Source organism: Durio zibethinus, chromosome 2, assembly GCF_047325235.1.
Source record: "Durio zibethinus cultivar Kanyao isolate XHJ-2024 chromosome 2, ASM4732523v1, whole genome shotgun sequence".
Classification (NCBI taxonomy): Eukaryota; Viridiplantae; Streptophyta; class Magnoliopsida; order Malvales; family Malvaceae; genus Durio; species Durio zibethinus.
The window spans coordinates 33,117,941-33,140,684 of record NC_143163.1 but is presented as its reverse complement, the minus strand read 5'-3'; the positions used below and the strand labels follow the sequence as shown (position 1 = coordinate 33,140,684).

The 22,744-nt window shown below is 27.7% G+C and overlaps 1 protein-coding gene across 3 annotated transcripts; it reads left to right on the top strand.

Annotated features, from left to right (window-relative positions):
* Nucleotides 1–15,531: 15,531 nt before the first annotated feature.
* On the top strand, nt 15,532–21,824 carry LOC111317903 (spermidine copper dependent amine oxidase 1). 3 transcript variants are annotated; one of them, XM_022920416.2, is made up of 13 exons: nt 15,532–15,695; nt 15,836–16,055; nt 16,615–16,724; nt 16,837–17,142; nt 17,535–17,647; nt 17,754–18,084; nt 18,170–18,385; nt 18,494–18,730; nt 19,159–19,344; nt 19,605–19,745; nt 20,189–20,457; nt 20,701–20,782; nt 21,439–21,824. In XM_022920416.2, the coding sequence occupies exons 2-13, from the start codon at nt 15,986–15,988 to the stop codon at nt 21,559–21,561; spliced, it is 2,184 nt and encodes a 727-aa protein (XP_022776151.2). In that variant the 5' UTR covers nt 15,532–15,695; nt 15,836–15,985; the 3' UTR covers nt 21,562–21,824. The 3 variants fall into 3 exon arrangements, with proteins under 3 accessions (XP_022776151.2, XP_022776148.2, XP_022776152.2); XM_022920413.2 differs by having other exon boundaries at nt 15,532–16,055; XM_022920417.2 differs by lacking the exon at nt 20,189–20,457 and having other exon boundaries at nt 15,532–16,055.
* The last annotated feature ends 920 nt before the right edge of the window (nt 21,825–22,744 follow it).

The following is a 22,744-nucleotide window of genomic DNA, read 5'->3' as shown; positions in this document are numbered from 1 at the left end:
GGCTAACATGGGCAATAGCCACTATTTGTTCATTCTGTAACCTACCCTTATCTCCATCTACCTCTTTTAGGTAGGCACCTGTTCTGCCCAACAACAATTGTAGGATTAGGTTCCTGCCCATAGTCTCTTACAACTAGGCTTCCAACTCCTCAATATTCTTTATGAATAAGGCATTAAGGTTATTCAACCCCTCAATGGAAGCATCCCTTTCTTTGACAAAAGCCTCTTAGTCAGCCTTCCTCTTACTCTTCTCTAACAGATCCTCTATTTTGCCACTTAAGTCATTCACTAGTAATCTCACCTACTTGTAAAAGCTTACTTGTTTGCTAAGGACTACAAAAGAACATAAACAAGGATCAACAACTAACATAACATAACCAACAACACCATTTTAAATAACAAAGTCCTTACCTTTGCAACTAGGCATAATTCTGCCTATATATTTCTTAGTAGAAGAAACCTTTGTACCTTCAACTAATGACCCAGCTCACCCAAGGCATCATCTTCACCTCACAAGGGAACATGTCATCAAAACTACTTGCCAAAGGTACCTCATCACCTCACAGGGGACACATCATCCACACAACTCACCATAAGTATTCTCCTCATCTTACAAGGACATGTCACTAAAAGCCACTCGCCAAACTAAAATTGCCTTCCTACCGAAACACATTTTCCCAGACTTTAAACAATGGTATAAAGGCAGTCATTTTATAATCCCTCTCAAACCTGAGGAGCAATTGTTACACCCATTTACTTGGTCAATATACTCAACCCCTTTGGCCCCTTTAAGGCATCCAACTAGCACACAACCAATTGTCACATCACCTCTCTTCAAGAATGAGCTTGCTTTTAGCCAAAAAAGGCTCACCCAACTTTTTCACCGACATCTTATCAAGGCATCACCTCAAAACTGAACACTTTGCCTTCAACTTGTTTAGGGCCATTAATTACGGACCATGCTTGTCTAAGATTATTAAATACAGCTCACAGTCACTCATGTGGACCATTCTTGAGCCACACACATACTTTTCATCAACTGTTAATTGTCTTAATCAAGTCACTATTATTCGTCTCATATATAAGGTAAGAAAAAAACCAAGTACGTAAAAGACCCTAACACCTAAACTTACCTAAGCTTTCCCTCCATTGAAGCTTCCTTCGTACACTTCGTTTCTTTTTCTTTTCAGAAAATCCTAAATACCTTATTAACTTAAGTGTCGGAGTGCGTCCCAAAAAGCCAACTCCAATGCCTCTTGACCGTGCTTTCTAATCACAGGTTCAAACCGTTTCACAACACTTAGAAAAACCATCAACGTCTCTACTTAATACCGAATGTTTATTTGTTACTATTGATTCCAATGAATGGAGGAGACGGCAGCAGCCATGGCTTCCAAATGTATATTACTTGCACACATGCCAGTACTCATCGACATACATAATATCTATGGCTACATGCGGAAGCATCATTTTGTCTGCTGTCCAAATCAATTACCGATCTCATCGATTTCATTATTTTGAATTTGTTTGCTTTTGGCATGTAGACAAATAGAACATGTCAAAGGTAAAATTCATGATACAGTAATAAAAACTACCGGTCAAACCCAATATCTCAGTTGTCTTCAAGAGTGGAAGTGCGTAGAATGGTAGATATTAACAAAGGATGCCCACTTTCTTTTCTAATTGCCTCAAACGATGAAAACAGGGAGAAACAGACGGAACTGCATCGTAAATGAAAATACATTGAACAAACTGGTTTCAATATAAATCTACCTCGTTCCAAGCTGTTAATGACAAGAGAACACAGCTGGAACTGCAATGAAGTTCATTTTCTTTTGTAGTGTTGTTCAAAAGCCGGACTGAAATTTAAAAATAAAGAAAAGACGAAAATTCATTAGTACGAAATGCATGCTTCAGGACTGGATTAATAGTGCCAAAAAAACTGACAAGTGATAATTAAAGACAAGTGCCTCGTCGTCAGAAAACAAGACTAGTGCCTTGTCGCTTTGGGCCCCGACTTAAGGAGTGCTGGTACACGGTGCACCTGATATAAGAGCCTTTGTTTTCTTTCTTAAAATATCAAAATTTTCAGCTTTTCTTTATTCTTCGAAGTTTTATCATGAGCCAGCTATGCTGCAGAAATTTTTTTTAATTAAAATTTGTAAAAGATTTTACTATTTTTTAAACTTTGTATTGTATTATGAATTTTAATATATTAATATTAATATAATTAAATTTGTCATTTGGGATAATGTGTTTGATAAATAAAATCTATACTATATAATTAAAACAATTCCTTTAAAAATTACTATATTATCTTTTTTAATTATTTGACAGTTATTTGACATATATCTAAACGTGCAATAATACCCATGCTCCCATAGTTAGATAAAATTACTTAAATGCTTTTTTTTTATTATAATTATGAAAATATATCTCTTACCATAATTATTTAAAATTATCATAATACTTCTCTTATCATAATTACAAAAATACCTCTATTATTATAATTGATCAAATTTACTATAATAGCTTATCTACCATAATTATGAAATGACACATGATATTTTATTTGAAATTCACTATAATACTTTTAATAAATTACATATTAAATTTTATTATAATATAAAATTAACTCAAATTAAATTATCAAATACTCTTGCCATAACTTCATAGAAATTATATAAAATAAGTATCACATTACATATTTTAAAAGTAGAAATATCACATTAGAAATTTTAATATAATAGAAAAACCAAATATGACATTAACCCAACTAAAGAAAGGGAAAGAAGAAACATGAAAAACCAAGGGAAAGGTGTTAAATTCAAAATCACAAACAATACTCAAGGCATATACTCTTTACATTAATTGGAGAATTTAGGTTGTGACATTTTGGACAATTTATGTTAGTGTGATTTTGTTCTTAAGTAGTTAATCTTGCTAACTGTCTTACAATTGATCATGTAAGTATATTTAATTCTGCAATTTAATTGTTTACAACAACATCTTTCAATATATACATTTATTTGTACAACATATAGTATATAGTATATAGTATTTATTTGGCCAAAAAAAAAAAAAACTCAATGCCTGGAAGCAAAAAATGCCTACTCTTATTTTTATCAAAGCTTTTGTTTTTTTTTTTTTTTTTAATTTTTAAGTGAATTTTTATATTTTTATTATATTCAAAGAGTCTCATAATATTCGAGTTGTATGTAATTCAAATATGTTATTATTTGAAAAAAAAAAAAATTTTTGTTATCATCAATGCCAGCTGAATTTTTTTCATATAAAAATTGACGTGGCTGAAAGTTTAAAAAATATATTCTTAAAGGGTATATCTCGATTAACATTATTGGGTGAATGTGGTCTAAGCGTCTTTCTTGTTTTCAAAATTTATTAAAACAACCAGTTGGTATCCAACAGTTTCGTCTTTCAATCGCTTATGCGTGGGGCCCTTTTGTGCCTATTCTATTTCTATTTGTCTTAGCTTTGACTATTAGAGAAAACTTTGACTTTTACATAATTTAAAAAAAAAAAGAGAGAGAGACAGAGAGAGAGAGAAGACTTTGACGTAGAATATTACTAGTCTTTCCAGTTTTATTATTTCTGTTGGTTTTTTTTTTTTAGGTTACTTATTTCAGTTATCTAGTTTGTGATTTGCACTATGCATGAATTATTTTTATATAATTATATATAAAAATATTATTTTTAAGAAAAATATAAAATTTACATGTGCATATATCTAAATTATATCTAAAAAAATAATACTTTTAAAATATTAAAACATTGAATAATAATGTTGTGTAATATATACTCAATTAAGCATTTAACAAAATTTGTATTTGCATATATCCAAATGATATCTAAGAGTAACTTATTATCATATGGATGCTACATGTAATTAAAAAATAAAATGAAAAAAATCAAATTAAACATTTTTTCATAAGTATGATCAAATATACCTTAATTAATTTAAATTTTCAAAGTGATTTCATCTATTTTTTAAATCAATAAAAAGAAATGCATGATTTCTTTTAATAATTATTTGTCTTTTTATTAATTTGAATACACATATATTAGTCATAAAATCATATCATTAAATATTACCATTGAAACTCGAAATTTTAATAGTTTAGGGCATTTTAAAATATGTTTTTGCAAAAAAATAATTATATATTGAAGTATATGCTGAACCAAAGATTTATTATATATGTTTGAGAATAAAAGAATAAAAGATTTACTACATCTATATGAAAAGGAAAGAACGAAAGATTTATTATATATGTTTGAACTTTTAGTTGAAAATCCAATATAAATTCAAACAATATCAAATTGGTTAAGTTTTTTGTTGAATCACATACAAAAAATGAAAAATAAAACTGTAAATAAAAATAAGTGAAAAATAATCTCTTTCCCTATTTATTACTAATGAAATACTTAATAATCAAATAAAAAATAAAAAAGTAGGACTTTTAATAATTTTTTGGTAAATTGAATTATAAATTTATCAAAGAAATAGAAACACATAAGTACCAAATATTAATAATAAAACAAAAAAATTCGTTCAAAGAGATCTATAAAAAAAATTAAACTTTTGATAAAAAAATTTTATCATCATTCACATTCTTTTTTAACATTATAACTTTTTATTTTAATATGAAAACCTTGCAACTATAAAATTGAAAAGAAAAGGTTAATTATCAATTAATTTTCATAGTAAAATATTTAATGACACTAAACCAAAACTGAAATAAAAAGAAAAAAAATCAAATAATCATAATTAAAATTAATCTAATAATTCTAACTTGAATAATCAAAGACAATATATTTACAAAAATATAATATTTAATAAAAAAAAAGAACATGTAACAAAAAATAATAATACTCACAGAGTTATAATCTTACAACACCCATTTAGACCTTATTATAAAATGTAGAAAATTGATGTAAAATATCAAAAAGTCATACCATTATTTAAATAATGTATCAAGGGTAAGGGAGAATATTATAATATAAATGAAAATTTTTTGACAATAGTTGTTGTATGTGTCAACTTCATCATATCAGTATTATATATATAGACAACATACATACTTATAAATGTGAATCTCAATAATTGACCTATCAACCAATTACATATTATTAAGAAAAATTTTTTGTCTCATTAATTACATATTATTATAGAATTTAAATTTTAAATATATAATTTGACCAATCAATTCTTTCTGGTTTTATAATCAAACACCCAAAATTAAGGTAATGTAAGTATAAAAAATCTTAGAGAATTTAAAACAAAATTAAAGCTATTGAATGCATGGCCAATAAGACTTTTATTGTTAAAAAAAAAAAAAGAAGAAAGAAATATTCATACTTAAGGTTTAAAAAAACTAAAATTAAAGCCATTAAATAGGTAACAATATTTTTTGGACGATAGTTGAAAAAATATTACAAATTAAATTAGTTTGTAATTTTAATTTTGAAATTTGAATTGTTTATTATAATCAAAACGTATGACATCATTTGACACTATTCATGTATAAAAAATTACCTTACATACATAGACTTATTTCATTTTCTTTTCTTTTTTCAGTTAATATATTGATATTTTCTTGTGTGTGTGTGTGTTTGTATGTATATATATATATATATATATATAAGTATGTACGTATGTATATATATATATATATATTAAATTGTTTTAGGAAATTAATATGTTTATATAATCATAAATAAATATTAATAAATATGTAAAAATTATTCATAATTAATTATCTTTCTGTTTAAATTTTGATTTTTTGAATTAATGATCAAATTAATTATAATTGATTTATAGAAAGCAAGAATATTGATATTTAAACATAATTAATTTAGCCATAATAAATTATTTTAAAATTAATTATATTACCAAATTCATTAATTATATAACACATGACATTTTTCTATGATATTTCACATGTAAAAAATGTAAGTTAGATTATTTCTTTTTATACTAAAAGCTTTGGCTTTTATATATTTATATAAGATTTAATTATATATTAAATTCCTGTAATTAAATAAATCTATACAATATATTAAAAGTAATCTCATAATGAAACTACCATAATTCTACTTTAATTAATTAATTAGTAGTTGACACCTATTCAAATTCGCTATAATTCCCCTCCTTCCATAATTAGTGAAAATTATTATATTACTTTCTTATCATAATTATAGAAATAACTCTCATAATATAATTACTCAAAATTATTATAATAATCTTATTACCATGATTGATTATAATTATTATAATATTTTCTTACCGTAATTATGAAAATGTCTCTCTTATCTTAATTAACCAAAATTATTATAATACTCATATTAAATGACATATTAAATTTTAATAAGATATAAAATTAACTATATATGAAATTACTAATATACTTTTACCATTGTTTCATAGAAATTTTACATATGATATTTTATAAAATTTACTATAATACTCCTATTAAATTACATATTAAATTAATTATATAAGATTTAATTACATATTAAATTATTATAAATCTATACATATAATTAAAATTACTATAAAAATATATTTATTATTTTTACAAAAATAAATATATTTTTATAATAAATTATAATAAATAAAATTTGACAAAAACTTATAAGCCCCAACATCGCGAGGGCAAAAATATAGTAAGTAGTATTAAAAGTACGATGCTAAAACCGTCTCTCAATAAATCAATACTTAAGCTGATTTTAATTAATTTTGCTAAAAACCATATTAAGTTAACATTTTTAAGCATTGAAATTAATATATTAATTAACAATTTTCACTTAAATATCAAAAACATGATTGCATTGCATATTTCAATTTATAGCTATATTATAACTTTAATTGTTTTTCCAGCAAATAAAATAATTTAATTTAATAATATTTTTATTTTAGTATTTTTAAACTTTATTTTAATGATCTTATCTTTTATACAATCTGATGGTAAATTTTTTTTAAAAAATCCATGATCACAATTTTTCACAATTTTTCATAATGATAGCAAAATTTTATATTTATAAGTATTTAAATTTATAGATTTTCTTCTTATAATCTACAGTAATACTTTTTCCTCTTAATTTTTTTTAATTGGCTTTCTTTTCTCTTTTTTTTTATTGATTTATCTCGTTGTTTTTTCTTAAATTTCTTTTCCTTTTTTCCAATTTTGAATAGTACTTACTATTGTTATTATTTGCACTTATATTATTATAATTATAATAATTGAACTTACTAATTATTTAAAACAAAAAAATTGCCTTGAATTTTTATAAAAATATTTAAATAATAGGATTATTTTCTTTGTTATATATAAAAAAATGAAAGAAAAATGAGAAATCAAGTTAAGTTAATCGTACTTTTTCTCTTTTTCGTAAATGTTTTTATAAAAATATATATCTAAAAAATTAAAAATGTGGAAAATAAAAAAATGTTCATTTTTTCTTTTTTATTTCTTTTGAAAATATATTTTTATTTTATTTAAAAAATAAAAAGCAAGGTCAATTATAATAATTTAATTTAATTTTTAGAAGAAAATATAAATAATAGGATTATTTTATTTGTTGTATATAGGAAAAATAAAAAAGAAAGAAAAATAAGAAAACATTAGGTTAAGTTCATTCTAATTCATGAAAAGCATTTATTTAAAAATTATAATAAAAACGAAAAAAATGTTTCGTTTTTTCTTTTATTTTCATTCATTTTCTTTTTTTTTTCTTCAGAATATATATTTTTTATTAAAAGAAAGTCATGATTAAGGATGACAACAGGTCGAGTCGAGACAGGTTTTTGCTCGTCTCGAACTCGATCCGATCTAAATTTTTTTAATACCCGAATCCAAACTCAAACCTGACTCGATATTATATAAATCGTACTCGATTCGATCTAAAATTAATAAAATATTATTTTTTAAAATATAAAATATTATTTTTTAAATATAAATATTTAAATATATAATTATATAAATATATATAATTAATTTAAATTTTATTTTTATATAATATCGGATCGAATCGAATTTATCTAAAATCCGAACTCAACCTTTCTTCAACGTTACCCAAACCAAAACTCAATTTAAAAAAAAAAATTTATCTTATAAAATTAGATCGAATTAAAATTGGTCAGGACGGATTAATCACCCTAGACATGATGGGTCAATTACTAGACAAAAACAATTAATAGATGTTTTTCTTTTTGGCCCCAACTCTTCTTAATGGTTAATTACTTGAATCCTTGAGGGCTGTGGGTCATGCACTAAACTGTTCGTTTCTTGGGACATGGATCCCACATCCGATGAGGTGATTAATGATTTGTTTAAAGATAATAAGGATCAGAGTTAATTTAATTTTTTAAAATAATATATAATATTATAAATTTTTAAAATTTAATTTGAATTTATATTAAATTTTTTTAAATTGATTTGAATTGACTTTTATCAATTCGATTTAATTTATTAATTTTATTTTTTATATATTATTTTAATAAAAATTTTATATATTTAAATATATTTTTATATAAGATAATTATTTTTATTTTATTAAAACTTAAGTATATATAAATATTAATAAAAATATATAATTTTATTTGATTTAATTTTTTTATTTTTAAATTTTAATTTTAATTTAATATATATTTAATATTTAAATTTAATTCAAATACAAAAATATAAATATGAATCAAACAAAATATTATAATTTTTTTATTTTCTCTTCTTTTTTTTTTCACCCATAACTCTGTTTCAGTGCCTCACTCCGGCGCTCTATTCTGACGAGCGTGCCTTCGCACAATCGGCCGCTTTGAGGGAGATAGTGAAAGAGAGAACTGGGCTTTAAGATGAGAAAGACTGAAACTTAGGGATCAAGGCAGCTAGCCCATTTCAGACAAAGCCCAGTAAATCACTCTATAGTCTATACCAAGCGAACAAGTAGAACGCGGAGAAATTCAGGGGCAGTGCGTTACAAGAGATTGAGGGAGTCTTGCCCCCATAGTTTATAAAAATCTTTAGAATGAATACGTACTTTAAAATTTTTTGGTTTTATATTTTTTTAATTATTAATTTTAATAAATTTAATTGATGAAATTAAATAATTTTTTAATTTATTTCTCTCATCCTTTAAATTTATTGAAATTAATTATTAAAAAATATATATATATAATTTTTTAATGTAATTTGCTTCCTCCCTGCATATATACTATTATTAAATAAATTTAAAATTGATTCTCTCAAATTAAAATTGATAATTATATTTTTATTTTTTAATTTAATTTTATGTATTATTACAATTAAAAAAGATTAAAATTACATTATTATTTGTCATCCACTTATCATTACCTACAAATCTTTAAAACTAAAAAATTAATTTACCATAAATTTTAAATTTCAATAATGTAAATTTAACAAAATCAAATTAATTTTCTTACTTTCTCAAAAAGATTTCAATTTTCAACTAAGTATCAAATATGCATTTTTATTTTCTTTCTAACTTACTTCAGATTCTCCTCTCCATATAAATTTTTACTTTTAATTTTACTATATATTTCTATATCAAGTTGTCCTCCAATCTTTTTTTCGAAAAAAAAAAAATTCAAACCACTTAAAAATTTAAGGAAAATTTTCATGAAGTTTCAACTGCATGCTTATAAAATTATATTTATTTTTGTTGTTTTATAAGAAATATTATTTAATGATAGATTTATTTATATTTTTTTATTTCAATTTTAAGTTGTCAAAAAAATTCAAGAAAATTTCTATAATTCATTGATAGACTATATATAATTAGTAATTAATTTAGAATTTTTACTATCTTTAAATTTTTTAATACTATCGTAATAATATTTTTATTTTAAAATTTTATGAACTTTATTATTGTTTATTAGTATAATGTTTACATATATATATATATATATGAAAAAAATAAAATATGATATTAATTAGGCTTCCAAACAAATGTCAACATCGGCCATAAAAAATATTTGTTTGATTTATTTAATTTGGTCAGCTGGGTAAGACAAGAAATTAAGGAAAATGCCACTATCCCTGAATGGGTTGGAATCCGTTGCTTTCAGCTTTTCTGCAGCTTTTGTGTCTAAACTTTGTAGTTTCGTATCCACCGAAGCCTCATGCTTCATTTGGATTGGCCCGTAGGAAGGGAGTCCCTGGCCGGAACCAACCAAACAAAGCATAAATCAATAAAAAAAACATTGCTCTTTTCATTCCTACCATCATTATTATTCCTACCATTATTATTATTATCGTCGTTCAAAACTTTGGTCTTAAGCCTTAATGATGGAACAGGAATAATTATAAAAATTTAATTTATTGTTTGGTAATATTACAAAATTACTGCAAGTAAATTACGTAAATAAACAATTAAATAATCATCAACTGATTAATTTAAAGGTCAAGCATGGCTTAAATATAAAGTTGAAGTTCGACTCTAATTTCTTTTCTCTCTTTTGTTATAGAGTTTTATCCTTTTTGAAATAAAATAATAATAATAATTAAATAAGTGGGCCTTTTATTTATTTAGAAAAAGAATTAAATTTAATTTTTTAGAATAAAAAATTTCATGCATATATTATACTAAATCAAATGATCGTGCTCGAAAAAAATAGATAAACAATAATTCATTCATGTCTTATAAAAAATAAATTTTTATAAGATTAAAGTTGGAGATATCAAACTTAAAAATTTCTCCTGAGCAAAAAAAGAAAAATTTATTAGGATGTTGTATCATTGTGTTACGTAATGTAATGGGGTTAGGTATATAGGGCTTTTGGCCGCATGGAGCTGGAAGGAAAGCAACTTGTGAATATAATTTGAAAACTCGAGGTGTCTCTTCGTTGGTTTCTACGTGGTTCCTGTTTGGCCCTTGCGGTTGGCAATACATGCCTCCAAAATTGCACTTGGTTTTTGTACGATAAGAACAAGATGCAGTACGAGAGTTCCAGCTGTCCTACACGCTGCCGCATTTTAAAGCCATAATCTTTGACAATTATTTTATTTTGTTTTAGTATTTTAAATTCAACAATCATTTAAAAATCATAAAATTATGACTTTAATAATAATTTTAGATAAGAATGTAAATATCATCCTAACCGTCAGTCAGTGTCAAAGACAGCAATAAAGGGTGCTAACTTGATTTTGTGACCATCGAATAAGTAAAAAGAGATTATAATAAAAAAGTTAAAAAAAACTTTAAAAAGGTAATAGTTGTATGTACCATTTTTTCTATGAACAAATTGACTATGTTATTCTCATATCGATACTCAAACAACAATATAAATATGCATCACACCAATTTTGGCTTTAAAGTGCACATTTCTAGCATGTGCTATTAAAAAAAATACTTTTAGCAACACTTTCTATGTACTTTTTGCAGTACTTCAGTAAATTTAATTGCACTATAAAATTTTTAACAAAATTATGAATAAAATGGAATTATAGAAATTGGGTACATTAGCAATGATTACAATTTTGTTATAGCTCCATTTTTAAAAATTTTTTTCTACATAAAAAAATTGTTACAATAAAAAAATGTAATTAAAGCACAAACATGTTATAGTGTTGATAAAAAAACTACATATGTAATATGATTAAAAAAACTAAAGTTACTTTACGTCTATAACTTACTACTAATATTATAGTTTTTAGTAAATCATTTAGGTACATAATTTATCTGTGATATTAATAATTAATAAATTACTAAAGTGATTGATTGGGTTTCACTGAGACAAGTGACATCAAGTTAAATTCATGAATTGACACAAATCCGATCTATATTGTAACAAAATATGATAAACTAAATAAATAAAAGAATAAAAAAAATTTTAATTTTGAAATGTGAAGAATATTTTTTTAAAAGAAATTATATCTTTGAAAAATAACAAAATTTTTAATTTTTAATTAAAAATAATAAAAATATTTGCATTGAAATATCTATTTATAATGAAATAATACATATAAATTTTTATTCAAATTATTATTACTTTTTATATAATTATGAACTTTACAAAAATAATTTATTTATATTCAAATAATTATGATTATTTATCATATAATAATTATTTATGTTCAAATATAATAATTTAAAATATGAATAAAATTAATTTTATTTATCAATAATTAAATCTTTCTATCTAAGGTAGGATGTATCATATTTTAAACTATCAACAGTTTCCTACTAGTTTGAAATGTTGGTATTTAATTTTTAACTTTTCACACAAATAAATATTATGAATATAAGAAAATATCTTTCGATTTAAACTTTCAATTAATATATATATCTTAGAATTCTAATAAAATTGATGGTGTTTGCAAATTAAACCTTAACTCTTAATGTTAGAATTGAAGATATAACATACATAATACTTGTTTGTTATTCTATCAAAGATTTATAATCGTTTTAGCACTATTATGATTATGTGCTTATCTTATTCATAAATATTTATAAGAAAGACTCCAAATTTTTTTTGTTGAAATGATATCACTTTAATATTTATACAGTTAGAGTTTTTATTATGTCTCAATTGCTTTAGATATTTAAATAATAAACTCTATTAAAAGTGTAAAAACTCATTCTCTTTACCCAATGGATCACACTAATTTTTAAAATTTGAATGGATTTTATTAATACTTAACAGACACATAATAATAATTTATTTTTACCCTTTAATTTTTATAATTAGAGGTTACTACTTCAAATTTGGGTTCTCATATTAGTGTATAATAGTAAGGATTTAAATTCATTCTACTTATAGTACTATTAACAAAATATCATGAAATTCAATTTTTTTTTTATGATAATTATCCTCACTTGAAATTGAATATCTAATATATTCACTTCATAGGCTATCATGTCCAAATTTTTCATTTTGTATATCATTTATATGCTCTCGACATTGTTATATTATTCTTATCATTCTAAGAAATGGATGATATTAGTTGTGGCTACAACTCCATACTCATAAATTTCAATCATTCTATTTTCATATTTTTATACATTTTTAATACAATTATATTTATAGTACAATTGGATAAATTCAATGAATAAATTAAGTGATTTTGGTATTTTTAAAATTTTTAAAAACCTTTTTATGATTTCACTTTTATAAGTGTACTAAACTTATTAGCTTATATAACTTGCTCATAAAATTATACTTAAAATCTTACAACACTATGATGGCAAGTTTTTTTTCTTTTGATTCTTATCACTCTCATGTGCAAATATGCATTATTTTATTAAAAAATATCACATTCAATTATCAAAATATCATATATACTTAATTAAGTTGCTATTTCATTCATCTTTTTACTGTTAAGTTTTTTTTTTTTAAGCAGAAGGCCTTCAAATATACTTTTAATGAAAGATAACTAGTAAATATTATATATCTTGATATTTCATTTCCTCATAAAAGTTTCAAAATTTTTATTTAAACTCGATATGAGAGTATACATCAATAAGAATAATATCAAATATAAAACTCTTAAAATTATTTTTTTATTTTAGTAAACTCATGCTTTTTATAGTCTTTTTTTAAGACTTTCATACTAACTTATGAAACTTATGAATCTATTTCATCATGGACACTATTAACCATTTTATTACCATGAGCAAAACCATGTTCATCACTTAAATGGGTCAAATAGCATTCACCTTGCTATAAATTTTTTATTCACAAAATCTTAGAATCATTCATGACTTCCAAAGTAAATATAATTTTGTACTTTCATTATATCTCTAAACTTTAAATAAAACCATGAGATGTAAATAATTTATACAAGCCATGAAGTAGACCATGTATATAACCAAAGATTAACAAAACGTGATCAAGATTATGGCATCAATTGTAGCTTATAGTTGTTCTAAACCAACAATAATAATCAACATCATATATTAAATAATGTAGATTTGGTTATTAAAACTATTTCATTTCTAAACTTGCTAGATTTTTATGAATTTGAGATCAAAGTCATTATTTTCTCTCTCTTCTCTGCCTTTTTGATGGTCGTCTCCTTAAGGTATATTGTTCCCCTTTTTTTTTATTACCTTTTTATGAGTTTTAAGACTCAAATCCCCATTTGACCACCAAAACTCGAATTTGAAGAGAAATAAGGCTTTTTTTCCCTTTTTGAAGTTACTGTTGCTACTTGGTTGTTGTAGCTATCTATTTTTCTTTGCATGTATGTATTGGATGATCTAGGAAAGCTTAATTTGTTTTAGTTTGGCTACCGAGTTGTTGATGATTTTTTTGTGACTAGTGAGGTTATTAACGGTTGTAGCTGGGAGTGATGGCTATGCACGATGAAAGGCTTGGTGGCTATTTGCGTGGCTGAACTTGTGATAAAAGTGGATTCTTTAGAGATCATGGCTATCAAAATGGTTCTTTTGGCCTCCTCTCTGTGTTTTTGGATAATGGTGGTCTTGAGAAAGATGATATATTTCTGTATTAGTTTTTGGGTAGTGTTTGGCTTATTAGCAGTTGGCTATTGGTAGTGATCAACCTCAGCTTAGGGTCCATTTGGATCCTACCATACCATCAGTGAGGTGCAATTGAAGCACTTTATGAATTTAATCGTACCATTTTTTGCATTTGAATAATATGGGTTAGTGCGATTGGTATTTATCAACTGCATTGCATACTCAGTTTGTGACTGGACCCTTTAGGCTGTAGTGAAAATTTTCAAACTCATCATAGCATTTATTTCAAAAAATATCCCCATTTAAACTTTTTTGTTTCTTTTCTATCTTTAAAAGTATAGTGCAAGAACAAAAATATCCCCGGCATTTAAGGCCAGAGTTATTAAAAATAAATAGATAAAAATAGTTTTTAATACTTAAGATTTTAATTATTTTTTTAATGTAATTTAATATATGTTAATATTTTGATTGAATAAATTTTTAATATATTAAATGTTAAATAATATTAAAATATAGATAACAAATAATTTGTTAGTCATTTCTAAATTAATATCTTTAATGATTTTTTTTTATTATAATTCATCTCATCGTCATTATTATTTTTGCATCCAAATAGATATTTTACTACTAATTTTAATTTAATCATTACAATAATTAATCTTATTTTTATCATTATTTTTAATCTCATTGAAGCTAATTTTACTGCTCATCCAAATAGACCTTTAGTATTGAAAATTTTGACCTAACTTAATAGATGAATATTGCTATGATTAAGAAATTTTTGAAAATTTAGATTAAGAAAACTTAGAAGAAAAATGAGATCTGATTGAAGAGAGAGAATATAGGTAAAAAATAAGAAAAAAGTAAAATATTTTTAAGAATTAAAAAATACATGTAATTTTTATCTATCAATAATTTTTAACTTAATGATGCTTGTGTTTCATTACATTTTTTCTATTAAAAAAATAACCAAATTACGAAAACAAAGCCCGCATCTCCTTTGATTTCGTCTTTATTTTTTTTTTCTAACACGACTTTTTCCTTTATAAAGCCGATTCGACCAAGTTACCAAAAGAAAGCCCACTTCTCCTTTGTTTTCGTCATTCGCTTGAAAACCAATCAATCTATCAATCGTCTTTCTTCTTTTTGTGTTAAACGCATCTGCAAGCAAAACCGTTCTTCATTTCCCAATCGGGTTGCTCAGGAAAGCGAGAGAGAGAAGGCATTTGAAGTGAAAGGTTAGAAACTCATAATAGAAAGCAGAAAAACACTAAACACAGAGACATAGTATTTGCTGTATGTCAGTAGAATACTACAGTGACAAATACTACGGTGGAGACGGTGAGGTTGCTAACCCTTTGCAATGGCCTCAACTCAGGAAAAGGCGACGCCTTGTTGCATTCCCAAAACCAGCCACGATATCAACAAGAAGAAGACCTCTTCTTCTTCTGAGGTTTTGCAGAATTGGAGTCTTGCTGTCGTCCCTGGGTCTGATCCGTCCAAGGATCCCATCCCCAAGACAGCTTCGATGGCAACCCTGATCCGCCCTGTTGACCCCATCTCGGATCCTTCTGCTACTAAGGCCGCTGCCACCAAAGGTTTCAACTTAAATTGAATACTATTTGACTTGTCTTTTTGTTCATTATTTGTTGGATGATCCCACTCTGTTTCTTTCTTGTTGAATGCAAAATTACTAGATATTTGCCTTTTTTTTTTCTTCTGGCTTCCTGGTTGTTTTGAGTTTGCAAGAAATTGGGGAAGCTCTATTTGAGAAAGCGCTGTAGTTAAGTTGAAGTCAAAGAAGGTCTTTATCGTTTTGGGTCCCAAATAAGAATCTTCCTTTCAGAAAGATGGTTTTTTTTTTTTGCTTCTTTTTTCAAAACATTTTCTTTGCTATTAAACAAGTTATTTTTTTATTTTTCTTCTACTTCCTCCATGCTTGTTTATTTATATATTTATATATAAATTCTTCTTATAATATTTCTTTGATGTCAGATCTGCATGCTATACATCTGAAGACCTTTTTTGACTTGGATTCATTTATTTATTTATTTTTCTATAATATCAAGATTCCAAAAATGTTTCCCTGTTAATCCTATTGGCTGATATTATTCTAAATATATGTTTCTCGTACAAATTGGTGATTTTGTTGTATAGGAATTTCAATCATGCCAAGGGCTCAAACCAGCCATCCATTAGATCCATTGTCTGCTGCTGAAATCTCAGTGGCAGTGGCAACTGTAAGAGCAGCTGGAGCAACCCCTGAGGTAAAAGAAATTTAATCTATGTTTAACTTGTATTGCTGCTTCAATCTTGATGTTATCCTTTTAGTAGCTGTTTTTCTATGAATGAAATGAAATGTATATTTTCTTTCTTTAGGTTAGAGATAGCGTGCGCTTTATTGAAGTGGTTTTGGTGGAACCAGATAAGCATGTTGTTGCATTGGCAGATGCATATTTTTTCCCTCCTTTCCAGCCTTCATTACTTCCTAGGACAAAGGGTGGACCAGTGATTCCTAGTAGACTTCCTCCACGGCAAGCAAGACTTGTTGTTTACAACAAAAGGTCCAATGAGACAAGTATATGGATTGTTGAATTGTCAGAAGTTCATGCTGCAACTCGAGGAGGCCACCACAGGGGCAAAGTCATTTCGTCTAAAGTTGTTCCAAATGTCCAACCTCCCATGGTAAATAAGTGTTTTTCTTTCAAGAATATGAGAGTATTTCTATAGGTGCTGATTGATAGTGGCTGTAATTTCGATTAAGCCTCTGTTAAAGCTCAGTATTGAAAGGACTTCCATTGATTCAACTGAATTTTATAGAGTAGTTCTCATCAAGATCTATATAAAAACCCTACTTTAGAATACTGATATTTTGTTCTTTTGACAAGATCATTGCTATCAACACATAGCCTATATTGTTTGTTTAATACCTGTTAATCTTTGTTGTGTTTATCCTCTATCATGGTTTTTTGCACCCAGAATATATGATAATTGATAAATCCAGCCATATATGATAATTGATAAATCTGTAACTAACATGTTTTTCCATCAATGTCCTACTTATTCTCAAATTATAGGATGCTATGGAATATGCTGAATGTGAGGCTGTTGTTAAGGACTTTCCTCCATTTCGAGAGGCAATGAAGAAAAGGGGCATTGAGGATATGGATCTTGTGATGGTTGATCCCTGGTAAGTGATCATATTTAGATTCTTACACTTGGGTGTTCTATAAAATCAATTCTCCAGTGCAGGTGTCTTACCTTTTTATATTTCGTTGGTTTTCCTTTTCCTATAGGTGTGTGGGATATTATAGCAATGCTGATGCTCCTAGCCGAAGACTTGCTAAACCACTTATCTTCTGCAGAACTGAGAGTGACTGCCCCATGGAAAATGGTTATGCTCGTCCAGTTGAGGGAATCCATGTCCTTGTTGACATGCAAAATATGGTGGTGATTGAATTTGAAGACCGTAAACTTGTTCCCCTTCCACCAGCTGATCCTTTAAGAAATTACACTGCTGGTGAAACACGAGGAGGTGTTGATCGAAGTGATGTGAAACCACTACAAATCATTCAGCCTGAAGGTCCCAGTTTTCGTGTTAATGGGAATTTTATTGAATGGCAGAAGGTGCTTGCTAGTGAAACTATATTTATATCTTCCAACAGTTCAAGATGTTGCGCTAATGTATTTTATTTTTAATTTCTGGTTTCAGTGGAATTTCCGAATTGGTTTCACTCCTAGGGAGGGTCTGGTAATCTATTCTGTTGCTTATGTTGATGGTAATCGTGGTCGGAGACCTGTAGCCCATAGATTAAGTTTTGTTGAAATGGTAGTTCCTTATGGAGATCCAAATGATCCGCATTATAGGAAGAATGCATTTGATGCAGGAGAAGATGGGCTGGGGAAAAATGCACATTCACTTAAGAAGGTTTTGCACTTCTTTTGTGGTTTTGTTTTCATGTTGACCTTCATTTAGATCTTCCATTTCATTAATTTAAGTTGAAATTTCCCCTGAGTTGCCCCTTATCTCTTGTAGGGTTGTGATTGTTTGGGATATATCAAGTACTTTGATGCTCATTTTACAAATTTCACTGGAGGTGTTGAAACAATTGAGAATTGTGTTTGTTTGCATGAAGAGGATCATGGAATCTTATGGAAGCATCAAGATTGGAGAACAGGTTTAGCAGAAGTCCGACGGTCAAGAAGGCTAACAGTGTCTTTTATATGCACTGTGGCTAACTATGAGTATGGGTTTTTCTGGCATTTCTATCAGGCAAGTTAGTGTCTTCCAGGATTTTGTTTGCTTACTGTGCATGAATTGGCTATTACACTTATCTTTTTCCTGATTTCTGATAAACTAATTCCTCCTGTTAACTAGTTATGAGGCCTGCCCTGGGTTAATAGGGCATCTTTTTTCTGATTTCTGATAAACTAATTCCTCCTATTAACTAGTTGTGAGGCTTGCCCTGGGTTAATAGGGCATGCTTCTTGGGTAGCAACAGTAAGAATATTTCGGTCTTTTCTCTTCAAAGTTTAAACATGCGATTGTCTTTGGAATGAGGGATGCTTATACACTAGTTATATGTCTTTTTTGGTTGTATCTAATGTTCTGTGGCCATCTTCTTCAGCTTTTAATGGTGAATTTTCCCATGTTTTGAAATTTGTGTTACTTAAAATTTCAATGATGGATGCCTGTTATAGGATGGTAAAATTGAAGCTGAGGTCAAACTCACTGGAATTCTCAGCTTAGGAGCATTGCAGCCTGGTGAAACACGGAAATATGGCACAACCATTGCTCCTGGATTATATGCCCCTGTTCATCAACACTTTTTTGTTGCTCGCATGGACATGGCAGTTGATTGTAAACCTGGTGAAGCATTTAATCAAGTAAGTTGTGTTATTATTCCTTTATTATGCTTTGGCTCCTTTATCACACTGACATCTGCTGTCTGTAATGCATTCTATGATATATGCTATATTTTGTTATACCATGTTCATGACAGTTGTAACTTGATTCTAAACTTGCAAAAGAGTTAACATTGATCATCACAATGTCTTTTTCATTGTTGTTTGCTCCTGTAGCAAGAAGATTAGGAGTTATTCAACCTAAGTTCATGCAAAACTAAAACATGTATACATTCTTACAGGTCATTGAGGTGAATCTTAAAGTTGAGGAACCAGGGAAGGATAATGTTCATAATAATGCATTCTATGCTGAGGAGGAATTACTCATATCTGAACTGCAAGCAATGCGTGATTGTAATCCGTTGTCTGCACGCCACTGGATTGTAAGTGGTTTTTCCCATATTTCTTTGTCTAAATTGCAAGGATATGCATTTTGAGTGGTGTTTAATCCACAAGGATTATCAGAATATTGTATGGATGGTGAGGTATTAATCTCAAGATCTTATAACTTCCTTCTATTCCTTGTTGTTTCTCAAATCAGATCAGTCAGTGGCTCTTACTAGTTATCTCTTGTAGTCTTAAGTTATTATGCCTCGTTCTTGCACTACCATTATGCATAAGAGCTCTCTTCAGGTGGGTGCTTGGATATCCTTGCATTTCAGCTTTTTTTTATGCACGTTAAAAGAGTTCTTGGAGTTTTGTGTTATCTCATTGAGGTGGTGTTAATAATTTTTTTTGGCAATCTATTTTCTATTTTGGATGCTCCATCTTCTGCACAGTTCAAGAAATTGATCCCTCAACTGTCCTTGCTATTTTTCAAATTTAGGTTAGAAACACACGAAATGTCAATAGGACTGGGCAGCTAACAGGTTTCAAACTGGTACCTGGTTCAAATTGTTTGCCATTGGCTGGCTCTGAGGCAAAATTTCTAAGAAGAGCTGCTTTCTTGAAACATAATCTTTGGGTCACACCCTATGCACGTGAAGAAATGTATCCCGGAGGGGAGTTTCCCAATCAAAATCCACGTGTTGGGGAGGGATTAGCTACTTGGGTTAAGAAGAATCGACCTTTGGAAGAAGCTGATGTAGTTCTGTGGTTAGTTTCTGACACGTTTCTCTAATGACTATAGTGATGCTTTATGTTTGTATTTAGCCATAAAATCACTTCAACTAGCTCCATATGCATTCATAGGCATCTTGGTATTTATCATCTATGTTTGCTTTTGGGATGTAACCATCAAGTTTATCATCTAATATTAAGTTATTTTCATTCATAAAACATGGTATTTTAGAATGAATCAGTCTGTTATGATATCATTATGTTGTTAATTATGTGCAGGTATGTCTTTGGAGTGACACATGTTCCTCGGCTGGAAGACTGGCCTGTCATGCCAGTGGAACGCATTGGTTTCATGCTTATGGTATAAAATCATCTCAAGAAAATTCATTCTTTGCCTCACTCGACTGATTCTCATAACAGAACATATTAACCTTTGTTTTTTTCTTTTCTGATAATTCATAATTTTTGCTGATGTTGTTGCAATTAAGAGCCATTCCATCTAATATGAGTTTAAGTTTTTTGTTGTACTAGTTTCTAGTTACTGACATGAGATGGGATCATGAGTTTATACTTCTCTGGATGATTGTAAACTCTGAAAGTTGTTTACCATGTAATGTGACTAGAATATGTTGTCAACACATTGACACCTTTAGACATCATTTGCTATCTTCATAGGTTTGCATGTTAAAAAGAATGCATGAAATGAATGGCCTGCTCACGCTAGTATTTATGATTTTGAGTTCCATACCTTTGCTTCTTAGCAGAGCACAAAACGGGACCATGCATTTTATCGCAGTTCACATTTTTCTTTAGAAGCCTTAGTATAGGTAGGTGATTAGGGCTCCACTCTTGCAATGTTTTGCAAGAATGTATGTGATGTGGGTTCGCCATTTGTGTTTGTATTTGAAAATGTTATGCGAAAGAAAAAAAACACAAAGTTCAACAAAATTTAGTAATTTTACAGCTCGGTTGATAGAGGCATGATTTTAAAGTTATCCTTTGATATTTGTAATGCAGCCACACGGTTTCTTTAATTGCTCTCCAGCGGTTGATGTTCCTCCTAGTGCAACCGATCTGGACCTCAAGGACAATGACATTGCAACAAAGCCTATCCAAAATGGGATAATTGCTAAGCTTTGAGTTGATCTTCAGCTCGGATGTTAGGGCGATTATACTCTGCAGTATGCAATATGTTCATCAAAGATCAAATAATTGAGCCATTGGCCTCACATTATTATGTACTAAATCAAGTATCTAGATTTGTATTTGTACGGGATAAGGTTTATTACCCCATGTTTGAACTGCCTTTGAATCATGCAATCTATTGGACTGTTACAGAATCATAATGTACTTTGAACCTCTGAATAAAAGAATTCTTGCTTGATTAGGTTGGTTTTCATGAAGATCATCGCTCCATTTTTATTAATGCTGGTGGAATTATTTTATTGCTCAATAGCTTCGCTGATCAAATTTGATTGTGTTGGAGGCTGCTTAGACAAGAAAGACAAATCGTCAGTTTTAACAATAAAAGAAAAAGAAAAAGCCTTGTTGCCATGCGGATTCTGAGGATGAATGCCTCTAATTTGAAATCTCTTTGGAAGAATAGTAAACGCAGAAAATATGGGATTTACAAGAGAATGAAAATGACGTGACGTAAAAGAGGTTTGAAGAGTAAGTCATATGTAGAAATGTAGATTGCAGCATGACCTGTAATAAGCAATAAAATTATTAAAGAAAGAAATGGCTTTGGCTTTGGCTTTGGCTTTGACTCGTAAATTTGCGTGGTCAACAGCCATGAAATTTCTATCATCTTTTTACAACAATGGTCGGTCAACCACTGAGATTTTAATTTGAGGGGGAAAAGCTCTATAAAGTATCGTTTATTTAATTTGATTCCTTTTAACATGAACTTATTTCCCCCTTTTTTTTTTCTATTAAGGCTTTATTTGATGCGATGGATAAAAGATTTGGAAGAGAAAAGTAAAAAGATGAAAACTATTTTTCTTATTGGTGTGCTTTAATTGAAAAAGAAAGCAAAGAAAAGACTTAATAGTAATTTGATTTTTAAATTTTGAGTAAAATTTTATTTTAAATTTTAATTACTTAAAGTAGTTTTAATTTTATCTTTTTATTTATACAACTATTTAAATTAACGTTAAAAGTTAATTGGTATCAAATAAATGATGTTAATTGACATTTCATATGACAAATAAAAGGGTCAAGATAAATTTTTACTCAAAATTTAGAGACCAAATACACTAACTACTATCTCAAATTTTTTATATTTCAAATATATTTTTATAAAATATTAATTATAAAATAA